Source organism: Sphaeroforma arctica (assembly GCF_001186125.1).
Source record: "Sphaeroforma arctica JP610 unplaced genomic scaffold supercont1.10089, whole genome shotgun sequence".
Classification (NCBI taxonomy): Eukaryota; class Ichthyosporea; order Ichthyophonida; genus Sphaeroforma; species Sphaeroforma arctica.
In genome coordinates this window covers 1-987 of record NW_014030469.1, presented here as the reverse complement: position 1 = coordinate 987, position 987 = coordinate 1, and the positions used below count along the sequence as shown (strand labels likewise).

Here is a 987-nt window from a genome sequence, read left to right as displayed (position 1 = left end):
TATATGTATTTATGAATATATATATATCGATATATATTTATCAGCTGTACCGATACCGTATTCTCCGACATCAGCTTGTATTTTCCTACAGACATTCAGGTGCACTTATATACATCTACGGATATCGTACATTTCACTGTCACATAGTCTGTCTATACTCTAATGCCCACACCCTATCCGTAACATGTCCCCTTCTTTTCACAGGCAGGTGCACATAAACCGTGGACCCGTGTCTCGTCAGCACACCACAACAGAGACTTCGAGAGGGCGCGGGAAAGACAACGTACACGGGACGCGCACCCTATGAGTGACGTTCCAGCAGGAGCACACACACAACACACGGGGAGTGCTAAATTATTCCACCCACCATTCCCATTTGAACGCGTGCGTGCAGAGACACAAAGCGCCGATAGGGTACGTGATAGTGGAAGCGATAGTAGACAAGGGGTGTTTGCGGAGTACGCTGGTGTGATGGGTGGGGGGGGTGTTGCGATAGAGAGAGGGAGTGTGCGTGAAGGGGCCGGCCTGAGTCTCGCGTTCAGTAGAAGTGCCGGATCACTTCAACAGCCGGTGCTAGAGACCCCTAGTCACAGTAGTGGTGGTATGAACGCCCCTACAGGCCGAGATAAAATCACAGTTAACAACATGAATAACATAGGTAGTGGTAGCTATCAAGTAGGGGTTGATAAAAGGGAGAGTCACAGCATCAGTGGTATGCCGTATAGCAGTACCGGGCGCTTGGCAGCGCCGACACCCAGGAAACAGGCGCAACTGGACACTGCGAAGAAACTCAAGCTCATGCGTGAAAGCCTGGACATGGAACGAACCCGTCTGGAGGCTATATCGTATAAGGTAGGTTGTATAATTGTATGTACATATTAGTAAATGTATGTGCATGTAAATGCATATATATATATATATATATATATATATATATATATATATATATATACGAATATATATATATATATATTATATATATATATA

The 987-nt window shown here is 45.0% G+C and overlaps 1 protein-coding gene across 1 annotated transcript; it reads left to right on the top strand.

The window, feature by feature from the left end:
- Nucleotides 1-204: 204 nt before the first annotated feature.
- Nucleotides 205-852, top strand: SARC_17219 (hypothetical protein; the record flags this gene model as incomplete). The annotated part of the gene is made up of 1 exon (XM_014288684.1): nucleotides 205-852. A coding segment is annotated over one exon (648 nt), but the record flags the coding sequence as incomplete, so codon positions are not given.
- Nucleotides 853-987: the final 135 nt, after the last annotated feature.